Source organism: Rhipicephalus microplus, chromosome X, assembly GCF_043290135.1.
Source record: "Rhipicephalus microplus isolate Deutch F79 chromosome X, USDA_Rmic, whole genome shotgun sequence".
Lineage (NCBI taxonomy): Eukaryota > Metazoa > Arthropoda > Arachnida > Ixodida > Ixodidae > Rhipicephalus > Rhipicephalus microplus.
This window is the reverse complement of record NC_134710.1, coordinates 187,186,365-187,202,434: the sequence shown is the minus strand read 5'-3', so window position 1 is coordinate 187,202,434 and position 16,070 is coordinate 187,186,365. Positions and strand designations below refer to the sequence as shown.

General features: G+C 42.5%; 1 protein-coding gene across 1 annotated transcript in view; it reads left to right on the top strand.

Annotated features, from left to right (window-relative positions):
• The window catches only part of LOC119177294 (DNA topoisomerase I, mitochondrial), a 144,296-nt gene that overhangs the window by 90,393 nt on the left and 37,833 nt on the right, over positions 1-16,070 (top strand). The window contains exons 12-14 of the mRNA XM_075878362.1: positions 2,236-2,524; positions 14,249-14,503; positions 14,593-14,707. Of these exons, the coding sequence (XP_075734477.1) occupies positions 2,236-2,524; positions 14,249-14,503; positions 14,593-14,707 (659 nt within the window). The remainder of the gene's footprint in view (positions 1-2,235; positions 2,525-14,248; positions 14,504-14,592; positions 14,708-16,070) is intronic.

Genomic DNA, 16,070 nt, shown 5'->3' with positions numbered 1-16,070 from the left:
TTTGTTTGTAAGGCACACAATATGTTCAATCACTTCTCGCCCTAATAACGTCAGAAAAATTGAATTCTTGGTGGTAAGAACATTGAACTACTTCTTGTTGCGAACGCATCAACTGCAAGAAATCTTGCTAGCTTCCTCAACGTTGCACATGATGTGTGAAACGGATTATAGTTGATGACGGTGGCAATGTCACTCAGATTTTGTTTAGACTCCAGTGATGCCAGCGCAGCTTTACCACACTTTTGTGTAGCGGCAGCCGTCAGCATTTGTTCGAATGAAGTGATGTGCAGCCTTATTCTGACAAATCAACGAAGGTTTGGTCCCATACATCAACATGCACTTCGGCCAGGACCGATAGAGCCATCCGAATAATTCAAATGTCTAAATTAACGGTTGTTGAATTAACGAGCTTTAGCTCTATGCGCCTGTCCACGGTCATTAGTGGACGGCATGCACTATACCGCTGCGAACGCTTGCTGCTGTTTGGGTTTCATTTGATGCCGATAGTGTAATAAAACACTAGAAATCAATCTCCCGTAAAGAACTCTTGCACTTAAATAAAAGCAGCACACTCTTAAATAGTTTTTTGGCTAATATTTAGGCATTATCTTATTAAAAGACAACATTCTTTTGGTTTGGTAAAGCAGCACGCTCTTAAATAGTTTTTTGGCTAATATTTGGGCATTATCTTATTAAACGACAACATTCTCTTAGTTTGGTGGACAGAGTTTATTTATTTAAAGCATGAAGTACTATATATAGGGGAGAGGGTCGTCACGAAATAAAAGCAGAAAAAAATCAAATGTATTAAAAAATAAAAACTACAAAGGAAATACATAAAAGTAAAGTGCACAAAGCGGTTGTACACTTGGACCTCATTATAACAAACTTGAATCTTACTTGAATACAAGTTTGTTATATATAAAAATTCGTTATATAGGTTTATTTTTAACACTAATTCTATTGCGAGATTATTTTCCATTTACTTCATTATAACCCATATTTTGTTATATCCGGATTCATTATAATGAGGTTTGAGTAGTGCGCAGTGTAGATTAAGAAGATGTGATAAAGCCCCCCCCCAAAAAAAATCGAATTTGCAATTTTAATACCCAAAAATTCACTGTCCTCTGAGGAACAAACCTGTGGAAGCCCGACGTCGAGCGGCCGCTCCAAGCGGTTTAAATGTCGCGCCTAAGTGCGCTGCACACCCTCTGGCGTAAGCAATATGCGCACGTACAAATTTATTTTTCTCAAATTGTGTTTTCTGTAAGTTTTGAAACTTCAATGTACCGTTTCTCAAAAAAATATTGAATCAATTTCAATGAAACTTTGTATGCGTAAGCTACGACAAGTTAGATACAGTCTGAACCTTAAGAAAAGCTGATTTTATAAAAATTGATGCTGTAAAAAATTACACAATAGGCACTCTTTTGATGTTGTACAACCAGTATCTTTATTGTGTTTACAAAACCTTCATGAATAATGTAATATATTCTTAGTTCAGAGGTAACCTGTGAGTCTCTGCAACAATGCTGCTGAATATAGTTAGATTCGTTTTGGTAGTTGCAAAGTAAAGGTTCATTAAATAAGTAAATCTCCTTTAAAATTTTGGAGTGGGCCATTAAAAGGATAAGCAACCTAGGCTTAAAAAAGGGTGTAACGTAATACCCAGTGGCATTTTTTGTGAGCACATAAAATTTTATGGACTTACTTGCAGTTGTTTTTAAAATACTGTGCTATATTTAACATATACCATTTACTCCACCATACCCTCTTACGTAGAGCATTTTCGAAAAAGCACTGTGGTTGACTGTGTTTGGTATGCAGGCAGGTAAATGATTTCAATCTTTTCCTGTTCTGGCAACAAATGGGGAGGACCAAACCGGCGTGAGTGAAATAGCGGTGCAAGCATAAACAAGAACTGAAGAGTGGGTTTACGAAAAAGACAAATACGAGTCGGCCGTCTACGGCTGGTTATAGAAGGACTATTAGAAGTAGTTTTAATTTGTGGAAGTAGCGTTCTGGACTGTGGTTAGCTAAGATAAAACAAGGCGAGCGATTTTGCACAGCCTCAATATTCTGTATTAGTGTAATGATAGGTGAGACATATTTGAGCTGGAAGCAAACATAAGTACTATAAAATAACAGCATTATTGAAAGCTGTGCAAGGTTATGTAGTCAGTCATTATTATTGTGCTGTTTAGATTGTGCTGTTTTGTTTCCACTGTACAGGGAAGCTAAAGTACCGGACCCACCACCAGGGCACAAGTGGAAGGAAGTTCGTCATGATGACAATGTGTCATGGCTGTCTTCGTGGACTGAAAATATTCTTGGGCAAACAAAGTACATTATGCTGAACCCTAGCTCCAAGCTGAAAGGGGAAAAGGACATGCAAAAGTATGAAATGGCCCGCAAGCTGAAATCTTGTGTGGACAAGATTAGGCAGAACTACATGAGTGACTGGAAATCCAAGGAGATGCGCATCCGGCAGCGTTCTGTTGCACTCTACTTCATTGATAAGGTGTGTATATATTAGGTTGCAGTAGGTCTATGAGGTCTTGGTTATCACATTATGGCATTGTTCAAGCTGTAAAGTGTGCCAAAAGTGCTTATATGCAAAGGTAGGGAGAAAGCTTATTCTACTGCAAAAAAAAAAAAAAAAATTTAAGGCCAGTAGCTCATTGCCAACCATAGTTAAATGCAGGGGTGAAACAGCTGCGTCACTTGTGCCAATTTGATACCAATTCCCCATTGTTGCACCAAAACCATGAAATTTGCTAAAATTGCGCCACGCTGCACCAAAATGCCTGACCAGCCTCAAAATTTTCTCAGTTAAGCTAATTTTATTGATAAGTGGGGGCCACATAGGGTACCTGCATTTTGTGTCATCAATCAAACCAAGTGTGCATACCGTAACCCCAAACTACGGTGTAAGTTATACACTGGTTAGGTGGGGACACTCGCGAGATCCGATTCACCAGACAAAGTATAAGATAAAGTAACAACGCTGCGCGCCCGCTGACCACAGCGGATACCTATTAGCAGGACCACGGAACTTTGACCCCCCCCCCCCCCCAAAAAAAAATGCGTTGCCGTAGCCACCAATGCTTCACGGAAAATATGAATTTCCTAGTCGGAAAATGCCATGATGATGTGTTAGGAGCATATGCCATGTTTTTCATGCGTGAACAAGGTCGACGTGCTGGGAACGCAGTTGTTGCCAGCCACCATGTTGTGTTGCTGTAGCAATAACACTATAAATCATTTTTTTGGCTTGAAGTTGCATCGTCCCGGCAATAGATATTCGGCACCATCGCCGGGCCAAAGTGTGTGCACTGTTCTTACTTTGTCTCGTCAAACTCGCCTTGCAAGCGATATGAGTTGGGCCCTAAACCTAACCCCATCAGGAATGAAAAAAAAAGAGAGAGAGAGTGGGGTGGGTGTGGTGATAAGAAAATTTTTGTCTTTGTTCTAACCCCTGCAGGTTGCTTCTTAAGCCATCTTTGCTGCAGTACACCAGTGTCCCATAAAAAAGTGCAATATTATTTGGAAGGGGCTGTAGCGCTGGCCACGGGACACAGCAAATTTTGTTAGACTCATGCGTGTATGCAATGCATAATTTTGAGTACTAAACTAGTATGATCGCTGATGTCTAAAAAAGTTATTGGCAATCATTTGGAACAGTGAATGATGTTTCTGCTGCCCTAAAGAAAACTTGTGTGCTATTTTTTTTTTTTTGCCACCCCTACTCCTCGATTTTACGAATTTCCCGAATATCAAGGCAGCCAGCTTGGCAGAGCCAAATTTGAATTCACAAAGTCTGTCAAATAATTCAATAGGTACAGCAAATGATACTGTGGACTTTACTGTTTGCTCAGTCAGGGTGTCTACCAACCTAGAAAACCTGGAAAAGGCAGGCAATTTGTACGTTTTTGGGAAAGTTAGGGAAAAATTGGGGAGTTTCTGAAAAATCTGGCTTAGTCATGGAAACATGATGGCAGTCTGTGCGGTCATCGCAAAAATAGACAATACAATTGATCAAAGTTTTAAAAGCCACTCCTTCAGCTGCAACTACAGTGAACAGCAAGAAGATGCGTGAAAAAATAAAAAGTAGTGCTGAACTGTTGCTTCTTAGTGCGGACGCAAAAGGATACACCTACCAAAGATATACAGAAATGTACAAAGTTAACTGAAATTTCAGCACCCACTACGGGAGCCTTATTCACAATAATAGCCATAAGAAAGATGCAGGGTATTTAATTATGTCCAAGTACGTCATACAAGCACCAAGATTACATTGTCGAAAACGTCCCATCACTCCTGTTCAACGTAAGTACAGTTGTCTGTATGTGCTGATATGCCAGGTGCAGGTAGATCCAAGCCTTTCTTTGGCAAGAACACGTGCGCTTGACCAGTCAATTTGGTAGCCTGTAGAGGCCACGTGTTTAGTGAGGGCATATTAGGTCACTCGTTTCCTGGCAACATATTCGTGATGTTTGACTTTTCTTGAAATCAGTGGTCTCATCGATGTACTGGTTGTCACAATTGTGGCAGTCTACAGCATAAAAAAGACCTAGGAAATTTTCGCTCAGAATGTCCTTCACGTTGTCTAAAGCCCTTCATCCTGTCTAAAGCGTTCCTTAGCTTCCATGTTGGTATATTTACTATTTCGATGTCCGTTGCTTCTACATATCACACAGCATATCTGATTTTCCAACCGCAACATTACAAAGTCGGTAAATTTGTTCTTGTTTGTCTTGACCATGATTTCGACTCGGTTTGAAGGCCTTCTGGTTAGGACAGAACTGCCATTAGCAGAGGCTTGCCGAGCGATGTGATGCCTTTTATTGTTATTATTACTATCATTATTACTATTGATGATGCTACAGCAAAAGTCCTCAGCTACGCAATCATTCATAGTTCTTCATAGTTCCAGAATGATTTCATGGTAGCGGGTATGGTCATTCGAATAAGCTGAAGTGTTCTTCCATGCAATGGCATCTTGTTTCAGTTTCTTGAAATGGTGTTATTAAATCTGTGATAACTCTTTTAGCGTTATGTCTATAGAAGAGGACACAACGAAGGTAACCTGCCCGAATCTGCGATAAATTTGCGGAATCGAGAGAGCTTTCGCGACGAGGCAGATTCCTTCTTGCCTGCACATATTCGAACGTCATCGCTTTAAACGCTACCCCTACCTTTCATTGCAGGCATCTGAGCACTTTGTCCAACTCCAAGTGTCAGAGTCGAAGGATATAAAACATCAACATGCATGTGCTCATCCTAAAAAAAAAAATTTGAAGCAGCAGGAGCTTAATTTGGGCGATACAACTACTCTAAACCAAAAAAAGAAAATTATCCAGTGCGGCTCTGTTCTTGCGGCGTTGTTAGTCATTTTCAATGCAAGGTTCACAGAATACAGAAATAGTATATAGGTATTATTTTTTTTTACTGTATACTGGAAAGTATAGATGAGAGGTGTACAATTTAGGTGGGGATGAAAATCAATAGTAAATACAGCAATCCAGGTCGCATCAGGTCCAATCCATTCCACATTCTAAATAGTGAAGTCAGTAAATAAAGGTCGATTTAATCCACTCCAGTCCACATCCGAAAGAGGCCTGGACTTTATCCATTATAGGAACTAGAATATATTCCAGTGGCGAAACTGGCTGAGCTCAGGCGTCCTTCTTTTACACAGATGTCACGAGATGGTGCCACTTCCACATTTCCTAGCAGTGTTGGCTGCGTTGTAGGACTGTGTTGGGCTCCTTCAAACTTTCAGCTGCGGTTAATTTTAACTTGTGTTTCCGCATTCTGCCAAACAGCCAACTTGCTGACTCAATAGCTCGTAGGTATCATTTTGGCCAGATGTGCATAGTTTTTTATATTTACCCCACACGTTTAGAACATTCTGAGCACATGTGGTACATTTGTTTACTTATTCTATGCGATTGCCGGATTTTTTTTTTTATTACTGGTTGCTCTGTTTCTAGTGCACAGAGTTTTCCAAGCATATGTAACAGTGATGGGATCTGCTTTAAATAATCATGGAAAACCTGGAAAAGTCAGGGAATTCTGAGCAAATTGGTAGACACCCTGCTCAGTGGGGTACTTCAGAATACTACACTTATTGAAGTAGCTGTGCTCATGTTCACTCTGTTCGATGTAGGTGGGTTGAATGTTTTCTACATCTATTTTTTTAGATGTAAGCCTTTTTTATACTGCTCCAAATTCGGTCATTCATGATTAAAAAAAAAATTCTGTAACATATTATAAATTTGGATTTTAGTGCTCCAAATGTGACATTTTGCTGCTCCAAATTCTATTTTGGCTTTTGCACCCCTGTAAATGGCTAATTTACTTGTGATAGGCTGCATGTGCCTCAAGTAAGGGCTTTTGATATTTCTGGAAATTCGGCCAGCCTACCTTATGTAACCTTTAGGGATGTGTTAAGAGTAAGTTTTAGGGTCGAAGAAAATGTGATTTTATCGAATAATCTCAAACTGCATAGTTATAATAGTATATATCGCATCTAAAGAAGTATATTTTTGTGACCCGACTTAGTTGCACAATATTTTGACGCAGTAGCGTCAAAGAGCTCGTTTTGCAGAAATTTCGGCGTCGACGTGGGCATCATTTGTTGTAATGAAAAAAAAAAAAATAATCTTTTCTGTGACCTGTGCTAATGAGGACAGGAGAAGAGGCACCTAATTAAGGGCAAAGTAGGACTGTGCGCAAGGAAAGCACACTATCAGCCCAGTTGCTGTCTTCCTTGCGACCTGTTAAAAGGTGCCATAGGGGGTGTGCGAATACTCGAAAGTTTCGCATATTCATGGAACGTTTCTTTTATAATATTCTTATTCGATTCAATAACCATATCTTCAAAATTTTCGAATATTCGATGTTCGCGAACATTTGTTTGCCTATGTCACTGTGTTGAACTTACGATTTTGCGCATTTGCGATCAAAGCCTCAGTATATCATGCAGTGATTACTACGACTAAGGACCGAGTGCAGTGATGCCTGCATGGAAATTCACAGGAGCGTGATGACGGCTACCGGCGCATTCGGCAGTACGTCATCGCGACAAAGCTACCAATGATAAACATCTCAATCAATCTGAATCGTGTACTGCCTGCATGGCAGTATGTTTGGCTTAGCGATTTAGCACTGTTACGGTTCGTGTAAGCATAGCAGCCACGCCGTCCGCTGACGCGCCCGTATGCGTGGGACCGCAAGTGCTCATCCCTCGTGGAAATGAAGGCAACTCGCCGCAGTCGCATTGGCTCGACAAAATAGTCTTCACACCTTTGCTCGGTCCCGTGCTGAACGAGCACGAAGGAAACAAAATATCTCTACGCTAGGGCAAATGCACACGTACACGTTACACGGCGCGGCGCCGATGAAGTGACCTTAGTAGGCGATGCACTGCATGCAACTAGCTAGAGGGGCGCTCAGCTTGATGTACGATAGTAACTTGTTTCACGTATAGCCATGCCAGTTTTCGCTAATGGATCGCTGTACAAATGTATGCGCACTATGTGGAAGCCTGACAAGTCGTCCGTCAGCTGTGCCGCTACTTCAGCATGTATAGTACTCTCTTCATAGTTCCAGAATGATTTCATGGTAGCGATATGGTCATGCGAATAAGCTAAAGTGTTCTTCCACGCATTGGCAAACATAGAAAAGGCGATGCACTTTTAACAATGTTACAATGACGTCATCACTTAGTTTTTCATTGCTAACGATGGCGTACGAAGGTGACGGATGGATTAATGTGTAGTTCCGCTGCCAGGGTGCCTACCAACCAGAAAACCCAGGAAACTTCAGGTACTTTGGTTAGTTTGGGTAATCTCAGGGAAAACTCGGGGAAAATCAGCTGAAACTTTGATCGGGGAACGAAAGTCGCGGTAAGGGTGCGTTCACACTTGCCTCGAAAAGAGCAGAAGCAGCAAAAATCTCCAGAAGATGGCTCGTTTCATCGCCCAAGCGGCCAGAAAACCACGCCACGTGGCAGGCGCGCAAGAATCGGTCAGAGACAGATTTTCTTGCCATGAGAAAGGGATCCGGTTTCTGCTTCACGGCTTTGGCTGAGCTAGCTTACTACGTCATAGAATAAAAACAATTTAGAGAAAAGAAACTGTAGCCTTCACAATTGTACGAAAGATAAGCCGTGGTAGCGCATGGAACTGCCGAGGGTACCCAAGAGATGGCGCTCCGTAAACAAAATTAGAGAACAAGACTTGTGCGTTTTTTTTTTTAGATAGGAAAAAAAAAGGGCCGCCCTTTTTATTTCGTACTGGTTGCGTATGCGCCTACGTGGTTCCCTCGACCGATCGATTCTTTATTCTATGGTTATCCTTTTTAAACAGATGTGAACGAAACTGATACACGTGCAGGGCTATGGGTGTCTCGTTATCTTTCGCCCACTTGTTTTTATACGCGTTAATATGAACACGCCTCAACATGCCGGCAAAGGCGTCGGCAGTGGCTCGCGCCTGCTCAAATTCCAAACTAGCCGTGTAGCACGACGAAGTTTGATCGCTTCAATGATGGCACCTTCCTCGAGAGCCTGGTTTGGATTACAATAGCCGAGGACTTCGGAAGTTGACGGTCCAGCTGCAGCGAGTCGGCATGCCCCAACGTGTTTCACTTTTATGTACAGCCGGTAGAATCCGACGCCGCTGCTGCCGATGCATTCGCTCGCGTTGTTTCTGCTGGCGTATTTCCCGAAACAACATTTGGGGAAGTGCGAGCTCTTCTTTCAGTACTTTGCGTGAATAACTAGACTTCGGTATGGACTTTGGTTCTCAGAAAGCAGGCAAAATCGAATTAATTGTTAAGGTAGCGACGGGCGGTGTCAAAATTGAAACTAATGTGAACATTCTCAACGCGCGCGGTCGTAGTTTTCTGGCCGCTCTTGCGATTTCCTTTTAGGTTCACTTTCAAGTGTGAATGCGCCATTAAAGCGGCCCTGAAATTTTTTTTCAAGTAACCATAAAATGAATTCACTAAAAGAGCCTACCAATTTAACACCGCCAAAATTTTAAGCATCCGTGCGAGTGGAGTTCAAAGAGTTGTTGCATGCTGCAACAACTCTTTTCCTGACGAAAGTACTGAAAGCTAAGCAGGGAGAGATGGCAGGGGCAAAGAAAATACATCACCCACGCCTCGTGACCTTAAGCTCTTTCTTTTTTTTTCAAATGCACGGCTTTTTCTCTATGTTGCGCATGCTTACTAGACAGTGACAGCATTAGGTGGCACGGTGCCTTCTTGTATTGATGTGGAAGAAAGTTATATGCCACTCAAGGAATTTCGAAAAAATACTCGAAAAAAACTTAGAAATCTCGGAAGAGTTTTGAAAAGCTGACTTGCTAGACACCCTGGCTGCGTTGCCGACAACGCCTTTGAAAATCTGTCGTTCGTGCATCACGCTCGCGTGGCAACGTCTCCTGCAATCAACCCTCCGTTACACCGTTGTGGCGATCCCGCTCTTTTGCCAATGTCAATTCATTGCCGTTGGCAGCCAGTGCGTCGAAGGGGGTTGCGATACGGCAAAATAGGGCTCTCGCTGCTCGGAGTTGTGCCTACATTAACAAAAAGGCGTATTCGGGGCATCTTTATTGGAAAATGGCGAGCGTGCAGTCCTCCAGAGCGGCAACAGAAGCAAGCGAGATAACGAGTATTGTTGTGTAGTTAAAAAACGACCCTAGGAGTCCTATTTCCTCTAGTGGCTTGAGCAGTGAGAACAGAGGAGAATATTGAAAAGCAAACTATAAAACCAGGGGTCTGGGAACCTGGATGAATTTTGACCAGCTAGGCTGCTTCAGTAATCGCTTAGACTTAAGTACACGAGGGTGCAGAACCTCAGGTGGTAAAAATTTCTGGAGTTCTCACTACGACGTCTCTCATAATTATATAGTAGTTTTGAGACTTTAAACCCCACATATCAATCAATCAATGAAGTACACTGGTGTCGACTGTTGCACAGTGAAACCAGTGGCTTCAAGCTGACTAGTCATCACGGCAGGTACGAAAGCTTTTTTTTTTTAGTAAAGTGCAACCACATCAAAAAAAGAGAGAGAGAGATACAATAGGTTTATTCAACATGTGGATTGAACCCAAGATGTCACGGTCACAAGCTCAATTGTTAGACGTATGCTTTTTGGCAAGTACAGATGGTGATGTCTCTTTTGTATTTTTGTGTGCAATAACTCACTATAATAATAATTGTACTGCTGTCAATATAAATATATTGTCACGGCTAAAGCCGGAAAGAAGACAGAGGACGATGAAGTGATGAGCATGGACAGCACCCACGGTTCCTCCGAGGAAGAAGAAGTCGAAGCGGCTGCTCTTTTGTTCTGTTAATACAGACCTCGTTTTTTCTGGTCGCACCGTCGTCCTGTATTCTGTTATTTTCACCTAGCGACAATATGATAGAGTTAAAGATTACTAGTTGTAGATTTGTAAATGGGTGCTGTTTTTACTAAGACTTTGGTATTCTTTAATGCAGTAGTTTCCCCAAGTTGTGTGTGCCTTTTTTATGTCCTTGTTATGATTTTGTAATATTTGTGTGTGTGAACAAACAACAAACTGAAAAATGCATTGGTTGGTTTTGACAAGTTTTGAGTTTTTTGGATTTTGACCAAATCCAATGAAAGGAGTGACAGGGTCGGAATATTTCGTTAAATTGAGTAGTTCTCAAGTTTCAGAAAGATTTTTTTCAATCCTTCAGACAACCCCATTACCTCTTAAGGCTGTTTATACACGCACGGATGTGTGAAAAATTCACAAGGGCAGCCTGGACATAGAGCTTCACATGTCTGGGTAATGCATGCTATGTAGTCGTGTGCATTGTGACAAGCTGCTTCTATGAAAAGACGACGAGAACAAATGCAATCATTGTGCAAGCAGGCGGAGCAAATAAGCTGAGAGGAGACAATCGGTTCCATGTTTCGCTAAGCATAAAATAACAAAAGCACCCACCACCACTCCTCGTGCCATATGATACCGTCGCGAGTGCTTCCGAGTGCCAGGAGACACCTGCGAAGCACCTGTCGACGAAAAGCTGTTGGAGTTGTGGTCAGTGCTTAACGGAGATGCGTCGTGTGGGGACCACTTCATGCAGGCGATGTTGCAGAAATGTCCGAGCGCTTCTGTGATGAGGCGATTGTTGCGCGTATACGTGCTGCGGACAGTGGTGAGGGCAGCGACACTGAGCCACCTGTCCAGGTACTCATTGCAGGATTGATTGATTGATTTGTGGGGTTTAACGTCCCAAAACCACCATATGATTATGAGAGACGCCGTAGTGAAGAGCTCCGGAAATTTCGACCACCTGGGGTTCTTTAACGTGCACCCAAATCTGAGCACACGGGCCTACAACATTTCCGCCTCCATCGGAAATGCAGCCGCCGCCTCCATCGGAAATGCAGCCGCCGCAGCCGGGATTCGAACCCGCGACCTGCGGGTCAGCAGCCGAGTACCTTAGCCACTAGACCACTCATTGCGGGAGGCCCAATGGATGGTACAATTCCTTGGGGACTTGTTTTTGCCAATGATCTTCCGCGCAATTATGTGGAGCACCTTATGCTTCCGCGAAAGATGTGTGCGAGCTTTGCGTAAATTACTGAGTTGACACACTATGTCTTGTATACATAAAATTATATTGCTTCAGTGCAGCTCAGTTTGAGCGTGAAGAAAAGATGCTATGCCATCAAGAAGGGGAAAGATAGACAACAGTGTGAGCGCTAACTTCCAACTCTTGTTCATTGCGTACCCTTACAACACTATATATAGCTCATTCTACGTGACTCCACACACGTGACAAAACCGTACCTGTGTGGCACAGCACACGCTACCAAGAAAACCTAGTTGTGATCTGATCTGAAATTAACAATCCTATATCAATGCTTCACAGCACAGGCTCCAGAAAATTGAGCTCTTTTTGAGATGAAGCCACAGACGGCGTACTCACACACAGCTTCGCATACTTTGCGATAGCGTTCGTCTCAATATTTTGCCATGTCAACTGGTTACGACTGCAACCCAAGATAACACACTGGTCAAAGAATTGGGTGCATCTACACATCTTACAATGCATAGCCTTCGTTTTTTACATTGCAAGCGTGGTCACGCAAGCGGTCATTAACACTCCTACCAGTCTGTCCTATGTAAACAGCTAGGACGCATTCAACAAACTTAGTTACATGCTTCTTTCCACAGGTGGTTTGCACCTCCTTCTTTGGGTTTGTAAGCTCACATAGACGGCTTAATTTTGTCGGGAGCAGAGAACACTAAGCGGACATTTTCTCTCAGGGCTATCTTTTTCAAATGGTGAGAAATTTGATGTACGTACTGTATGCAACTGGTTTTCCTAGCATCGGGCTCACCATTGGTCTGCGGCCGTCCCCGCATACATGGACCATGCAACAGACTCAGCTGCCGACACCTGCACCAACACTTGGTAGCCTGCCAAGGATAATCACTTGCTTTGTCTTGCAAAACTAACGGTTATAGTGGGACGACATGACTTCAACAGGGCATTTCTAAAAATAACGGGGCAATTCCTCGTTTTATCAGCTTTGAATGCGCCAAATTGTACTGCAAGAGAGGCTTTTTCAACTCCAATTTATTGCACCAGCAAGCGAATAACAGAGACGAAGGTCAAAAAGCAGATTGTGCCTTCTTGCGATATTTTGTATGTCACTTCAAGGGGTACAAGACACTTCTTAATTATTTGCACGATTTCTGCAACCTGCAGCTCAATTTCAACTGAAATACACTCAATAAAAAAAACAAGAAATCGTCCACATACCGAAAAACCTTGTGCGCTTTAGTCTGAGCGAGCTTATCGGACAGAACAACATCAAGACGGGCGTGAAAAGGATAGCTCAGAATGGGTTTAACGCACGATCTTATGCATACCCCCGTTTTCTGTAGATAAACAGCGTCATCTCATTTATTAAAAGTTGACACGAGATAAAAATGTAAAAGCTCTGAAAAATCACTAGTAGATGTGAAGGTGTCATTGTGGAACCTTTGGCACCATATTCATCAATGCACTACTTTGAGCTGGTCTTTATGAAGAATTGAGTAAAAAAGATCTTTGATTTCAATAGAAAATGCTTGGTAACCTTTGTCAGTGTTAGTTTCTAAAAAAAATGATTAGAGTTCCTTCTCAGGAAGGGATCTTTAATGGACAAAAACTCACGCTTGGCTTGTAAAAACAGTGCTACTGGCTTTGGCCAGGAGCCATATTCTAACACAATAACCCTTAGAGGAACATCAACTTTATCGGTTTTTGCGCTGAATTGAACCAACAGGTGGTTCCTTTTGCTATTTGTATGGACTTCTTTAATTTACCAAGGTAGAAGTTCTTGCATAGCTTAAAAAAGCCAACGACTTCACCTTGCTCAATGGCACGTCATCACACCGCTTGAAGACTTTCTTTCACAATGGCACTGCTGGCTTTTTCACAAAACACCCCCGTAGGAAGAACACAGCAGCCAGCTTCCTTATCAGCTGGCAGCACACATGGAGAATTGTCCGTCAGGTAGTCAGCGAAGCGCTTAACCGAGAGATTCGGACGTGCTCCCTCAAAGTGATTGATTGATTGATTTGTGGGGTTTAACGTCCCAAAACCACCATTTGGTGCTCCCTCAAAGTGGGCAACCACATCAACACCCTCAGAAATAAGACATGGAATCGCTTCCTCTGTCGTATACTTTGACACCTGCCTCACGAAAGTCAACAGAGATCAGATCACAACTAGATTTCCTTGGTAGCGCGTGCTGTGCCACATGAGTACGGTTATGTCATGTGTGTGGCGTCACATGGAATGAGCTATATAATGTGTTGTAAGGGTACGCACTAAACAAGAGTTGGAAGTTAGCGCTCACACTGTCGTCCGTCTTTCTCCTTCTTGACTGCATAGCATCTTTCCTTCACGCTCAAACTGAGCTGCACTAAAGCACTATCAATTTATCATGCACCAACTCGCCCAGTCAGTAGTACTTTTATACATATTTGCACTACCTTACTTGCATGGGAATAACATGTCGACTTTTTTTTTTGTCTTTATTTTCTCAACTTGCTTATGATAATTATCGGTTATAAAATGAAATTTTGTTGGCACTTTGATAATGTTGTAAGTGGACTGGACTGTAAATGTTTCGAAAAGCCTCTAGAAATGTAGCCATTTCATCATTGGTAAAATTTTTTTTTACTTGCTTTTTAGCTTGCATTGAGGGCTGGCAACGAAAAAGAAGAAGGAGAGACTGCAGACACAGTAGGCTGTTGCTCTCTGCGTGTTGAGCACATCACACTGCACGATCAGAAAGATGGCAAGGAGTTTGTGGTGGAGTTTGATTTCCTTGGAAAAGACTCTATTCGTTATGTGAATGCAGTTCCAGTGGAAAAACGAGTCTTCAAGAATCTAAAGCTCTTCATGGAGAATAAAAAGCCTCAAGATGACCTTTTTGATCGGCTGAATGTAAGTAAATTGAATGCACTGTGTAAAACTTATAGTATCCTCTGTCTATTTTGCTGATTTATTTCTTTTATGTTTATTCTTTTTCTTAGACAAGCATTCTGAACAAGCATCTCAATGAGCTTATGGAAGGCTTGACTGCCAAAGTCTTCCGTACCTACAATGCTTCCAAGACACTTCAGGAACAGTTGGAGCTTCTAACCGAAGGTATGCCCTCTTATCTAGGCACTTACTAGTAGCAAGAGTCATTAGTAATGCACTGGAAAAAGCAGCCTGACAACAGCAAGATGTCGTGCTTGCCCTGCAAACTTGCCTGGCTTTGACAGATGCTTAAAATACTCGAGGAATGTATGGCACTGAGCCCAAGCTACCCTCGAATGCAGCATATTTATGGTGAAGTCTCTAGGTGCAGCCAATGCAGATGTGCACTCGCACATTGCAACTTTATTCAAATGTGTTCAATGCAACATTCATCAATAATACAGTTGAACTTTATAATGAATTTTGAAGTCCAGCAAATAATTTTTTCACTTCATATCCACCATACTTGTACCGTGACACCTTTAGCTTGCGTGCACGCTTCAACAATTGAGCACCATTGAAATTTAAAGCCCGAAACATATGCAGCGTTTTTGCCAGTGTTTTCCCCGCGTCGCTTTCTTCGGCGTCATCAGGGGAACTTCGCCAGAGAGGGCGGCACCATATGAGGAGCGCCAAGGCCAGCGTTCAGCTCAACGTCTCACAGTGAGACCAGATAGATTCATTGTGAAATCTCGTTAAGCGGCGTAAAGTTTTCGTCAATGAACTGGTAATGAAAACTCAAGCTTGTATTTATGGCTTATTATTTGTAGCGTTCTTTTGTAATAAAAACATTCGAGGCACTGAAATAGAAATATACTGCTACCGAGAGGTCACAACGTCCATATTGGCAGCAACATCACTGTGATTATCACGGGCAGTGCGGGTATAGTACTATATAGTATGGGCAGTCAGCTGAGTGCCTGCTGGGCAGTCCTGCCACTTTATCTTTAGCCACATGGAAAGAGCTGAGGCCAGCGCTGGCGCAGCATCACAGATTGTGTCAAACAGAATGAACCGGGCACCTCGCCAAGTATTGTGCAGTGTTTGTCAATGCAGCAACAAGAAGTATTCCTGAAAACCAGTTTCATGTCTCATTTGCTGTTCTTGGGTGAGGGAAACAAATCACAGTACTAACGAAAAGTTTTTTTTTTCTTGTAGCGCTAGCTGTTCAGAATAAGAACCAGAAACTCTCAATATATGGCCCCTGAGCTTGGAAGTTGTGCATCTTTAAGGCCACATATTCAGGCCATGCGCTCAAGCCTGCTAACCTTACCGATGTACTTGAGTATGGCGCTCTAAAACGGCTCGAAGAAATTTGGGGCGTTTCCTGTCAAATACAAGCATCAGTTCAGAATTTTCGGGCCACACAGAGCATGGCAACGACTTTCTGAGGCTGGCGGCAGCCTTTTTGGCAGCAGCAACAATGCTGTTAGGTAGCGGAGGTAGCTAGCAGCTGTACGCTGATTGTTTCTCCATTTACCGACTCGCT